At 52.4% G+C, this 5,000-nt stretch overlaps 1 protein-coding gene across 1 annotated transcript in view; it reads right to left on the bottom strand.

Annotated features, from left to right (window-relative positions):
• Positions 1-596: 596 nt before the first annotated feature.
• grm5b (glutamate receptor, metabotropic 5b) overlaps positions 597-5,000 on the bottom strand; it is a gene marked incomplete at its 3' end in the record, with an annotated part of 39,104 nt that continues 34,700 nt past the window's right edge. Inside the window, 5 exon segments of the mRNA XM_080844498.1 lie at positions 597-1,482; positions 1,771-1,952; positions 3,536-3,683; positions 3,799-3,929; positions 4,744-5,000. The exon segment at positions 4,744-5,000 is cut by the window's right edge and continues 7 nt beyond it. Of these exon segments, the coding sequence (XP_080700624.1) occupies positions 597-1,482; positions 1,771-1,952; positions 3,536-3,683; positions 3,799-3,929; positions 4,744-5,000 (1,604 nt within the window).

The following is a 5,000-nucleotide window of genomic DNA, read 5'->3' as shown; positions in this document are numbered from 1 at the left end:
TTTTTTCTTTTGCTATATCTACCTCTCCCCCTCCCTCGCTCTCTCTCCTTCCTCCTCTCTCTCTCTCCCCCACCCTCTCTCTCTCTCCCCCTCCCTCGCTCTCTTTCCTTCCTCCTCTCTCCTCTCTCCTCCTCCTCCGCCTGCCTCAGAGTGGCACACACACACATACACACACACACACACACACACACACACACACACACACACTCAGAGTGAGGAGGAGCTCTGGCTGTAGTGTCTGAGTGTGAGGCGTTGGTAGTGTGGGAAGCATGAGGACACAACACACACACACACACACACACACACACACACACACACACACACACACTAACTCACACACACTCAGAGAGATGAGGAGCTCTGGCTGTAGTGTCTGAGAGTGAGGCGTTGGTAGTGTGGGGAGCATGAGGGCTCACACACACACACACACACACACACACACACACACACACACACACACACACACACACACACTCAGAGTGATGAGGAGCTCTGGCTGTAGTGTCTGAGTGTGAGGCGTTGGTAGTGTGGGGAGCATGAGGGCTCACACACACACACACACACACACACACACACACACACACACACACACACACTCAGAGAGAGGAGGAGCTCTGGCTGTAGTGTCTGAGAGTGAGGCGTTGGTAGTGTGGGGAGCATGAGGGCTCGTGGGAGGGGGGGGAGTTTGAGGAGGCGGAGCCTGAGGCGTCGTCGTCCACGGCGTCTCTGAAGGGGGAGGGGGGCGTGAGCGCCAGCAGCTCCTCCAGCATCTCTGTGGGCGGGGCCGGGGGCGGGGCCGGGGGCGGGGGAGGGGGCGGGATCTGGGCGTAGGTGAGCAGGTAGGGCTGCAGAGGGGACGAGGGTGTGAGCATGAGTGTGTTCAGCTCGCTGATGTTGGCCGTGAAGGAGCTCACCACACAGCTGATCTGGTCCATCAGAGACGACCCTCCAATCCCTGCCCTCGGACCAGCCTGGGCCCCGCCCACAACCCCTGATCCTCCAATCCCTGCCCTCGGACCAGCCTGGGCCCCGCCCACAACCCCGCCCCCTGGCCCGCCCACTCCAGCAGAACATCCAATAGAAACGCCTCCTTCACTCATACTGGGTATGTACCCAGCAGCCCCGGCCAATGTCCCGCCCCCAAGCCCGCCCACAACCACGCCCCCGACTCCGCCCACAGTCTGCAGGCTCACGGTGCTGATTGGTGAGGGGGTCTGCGGGCGGTAACCTTGGTAACGCTCCTCGTCCTGCGGGCGGTAACCGTGGTAACGCTCCTCGTCCTCGGACACCTGGTAGAGCATCTTGGTGCTGGCGCTGTCGGGGGGCGTGTCTCGAGGGGCGGGGCCTTTGGAGAAGGGCTTGATCACAGCCGTCTGATTGGCCTCCTTCCTCTTGATGTGGAACGACAGACGCTGCCACAGCTGGTTGCCGCGGGAGACGCCGCGCTCGTTGGACGCCCACGTCACCGACTTCCCATTGGAGCTGAAACCAACAACAGCAGCGTCAGGACACGCCCCCTCACACACACACACACACAAACACACAAACACACACACACACAAACACACAAACACACACACACACACACACACACACACACACACACACACACACACACACACACACACACACACACACACACGCGCACACACACACACACACACACACACACACTCACCCCCGCGTCTCCTCCACAGGTTGAGCAGGCTGCCTGATCGGCACACACACACACACACACACACACACACACACACACACACACACCCTCACCTGAGCGTCTCCCCTGCAGAGCCGCGTCTCCTCCACAGGTTGAGCAGGCTTCCTGAGCGGCTGGCGTTGGAGGAGTGTGTGTGTGTGTTGGCGCTGCTGTGGCCCACGTGCATCCTCACGGCCGTGGAGGTGGTGAAGGCGCTCCGCACGTTACGCTCCGGCTTGGCGATGATGATGTACACCTGACCAACACACTCACATTTAGTGTGTGTGTGTGTGTGTGTGTGTGTGTGTGTGTGTGTGTGTGAAGATGATGATGTACACCTGACCAACACATTCACATTTAGTGTGTGTGTGTGTGTGTGTGTGTGTGTGTGTGTGTGTGTGTGTAGATGATGATGTACACCTGACCAACACGCTCACATTAAGTGTGTGTGTGTACGTGTGTGTGTGTTTGTCAGGGGGTGTGTGTGTGTGTTTATGTGTACATGTGTGTGTCCATGTGAGTGAATTTGTGTGTGAGTATATGTATGTGTGTGTGTCTTTGAGTGAGAGTGTGTGTGTGTGTGTGTGATAGAGGATGGATACCCGACCTGAAGTTCGTTTTTGAGAATTAAAAAAATCACACTCAGGATAACAGCCTTCTTCCCGTGGCAGGAATTTGTTTATGTCCTAACTGCGATTACAGAGGAATTTTAAGAGAAACTATCATCTGCAGAGTTTAAAACGATACTAAATGAAGGGAAATCTACTGTATGAAGATATTTCTGCTTAGTAGACGGATTCAATTAGGCATTAGTTGTCCAGTGTCAGAAGTGAGAAGTTTTAATGAAATATGACTGATGCAATCCTCTCTCTCCACAACATCATGGATTAAACCTCGATGGTTGGACAATGTAGACGTTGGCAAGAACAAAAAAGATCTTTGAGGGTAAGACTTGTTTGTTGTGCCTTCTTTAACATATAACGTGAGTTTTATTTAGAAATAGTGTGTGTATTGTGTGGGCTATTTAATTCCGTTTGGTAACCTTTCCTGCTGTCTGTCTCTGACCGTAGTTAGAGATTGCAGGGGAGACTTAGTTCAATGATCCAGGGCCGAAGTAGATTACATGTTTTTAACTTAGGGGTTAATTCCCTTTCCTTTCCGTCTGCTGCTGGTTAGTAAATAAATGCCAACTGTATTCTTTCTGAGGATTTATTCTTCACACACTGGTTAACAATGTTACAGCACATGCATTTTATGTACATCCACATACTATCCAAACTAATCAAAACAACCACTAAATGTGTCTGAACATTATATATTGCCATTCGTCAGTACTGAGAAATGCCCCTCCTCCCTAGGGGCGCCTACCATATGGGAGTCTATGGGTTGAAACGCACCAAACGCGTTTCTAAAAACAAAGAGGCAAAGCATCACCGTTCTCTCTCTCTAGCTCTACGTCACCCACCCTGTACGTGCTCCTCTTAAAGGAGCCGCACCATTTAACAACACGCTCTTGCAATGTGAATCATTTCATTTTAATAAGCTTATTGGCTTGGTTGTGCACGCTTATGCGTTTAACAGCGCTTGTTTGTGTGAGTGAGCATTTATCTGTTAATGCCTGAGTTTCATAAAGGCATGCTATTCATATCAAATCTTACGTAAATGTGGCATTGGTTTTGAACGATTGAGACATAGACTCCGTCGGGTTCGGACAAAATATTTTAATGGCTGTCGGGCTCGGGCACTACTCTGTCGGACGCGGGTCTGGCTTGGACATAAAAATTCGGCCCGATCCACCCTCTAGTGTGTGTGTGTGTGTGTGTGTGTGTGTGCGGTTACCTTGGGCACGAACATGCACCCGAGGGCCACGGTGGCGCTGAGCGACACGGAGAAGCAGGTGGTGACGATCTTGTAGTCGGAGCCGAAGTAGATGGGCACGAACGCCAGCCAGATGATACAGGTGGTGTACATGGTGAACGCCACGTACCTGAAACACACACACACACACACACACACACACACAGACACACACACAAGTCAGAGGTATTACAAATATGGGCACGAATGCCAGCCAGATGATGCAGGTGGTGAACGCCACGTACTTGGCCTCGTTGAAGTTGGCCGCAATGTTCCGTGTCTTGAAGGCGTAGAACGTGCAGCTCAGGATGAGGAGCCCGTTGTAGCCCAGTGGCGCCACCACCCCCAGGTTAGAGGTATTGCAGATGAGACGGACCTGAAGACATACACACACACACGCATGCACACACGCACACACACACACACAGTACACACACACACACACACACACACACACACACACACAGTTTACTTCTTTATTTGGATACGATAAATAGGTACATATTCCGGCAAAATCCAAATTTGGCTAAAAGGAAGTATTAAATTGCATTCAAAGACACCTGCGCTTCCAGATAAAGAGGGTACCAATTAGTGCTGATGAAGAGCACACACACACACACTGTGTTTGGTCCTTTTCTTAGAAAAGTTCACAGACATGCAGGCCTCGCGCAAACATTCTATGCACACGACCTGAGCTACCCAAGATCAAGGTACATGAGTCGCCATAGTTGGTTAAGAGCAACCAATTTAAATTATTATGATCGCTTTGTTTTTCTTCATCACTTCATGGACACGGACACGGACACGGACACAGACACAGACACAGACACGGACACGGACACGGACACGGACACGGACACGGACACGGACACGGACACGGACACGGACACGGACACGGACACGGACACGGACACGGACACGGACACGGACACGGACACGGACACAGACACACAGGTTAGAGGCATTACAGATGAAACACACCTGAAACACAAACACACACACACACACACACACACACACACACACACACTCACACACACACACACACACACACACACACACACACACACAAACACACACACACTCACACACAAACACACACACACTCACACACACACACACACACACATACACACACTCACACACACACACACACACACACACACACACACACACACACACACACAGACCTGTCGGATGGAGGGGTAGTCGTGTATGACGGCGGGCGGCTCGAGGAGGAAGAGTGTGACGATGAGGGCGAGCTGCAGCAGGATGAGCAGCGAGGCGATGACCAGCTGGGCACAGGCGCCCATGAAGCGAGGCTTCCTCGTCATGATCTTCTTCTTGCTGCCCGCCAGGATGCGGGCGATGCGGTTGGTCTTGGTCACCAGCGCCGAGTAGCACATGGCAGGAGACAGGCCCACGCCCAGCCGCTGCAGGTAGCAGT

This window comes from Sprattus sprattus (genome assembly GCF_963457725.1).
Source record: "Sprattus sprattus genome assembly, chromosome: 9".
NCBI classification, from domain to species: Eukaryota; Metazoa; Chordata; class Actinopteri; order Clupeiformes; family Clupeidae; genus Sprattus; species Sprattus sprattus.
The sequence above is the reverse complement of the archived record's forward strand: the minus strand, read 5'-3'. Positions and strand labels throughout refer to the sequence as shown.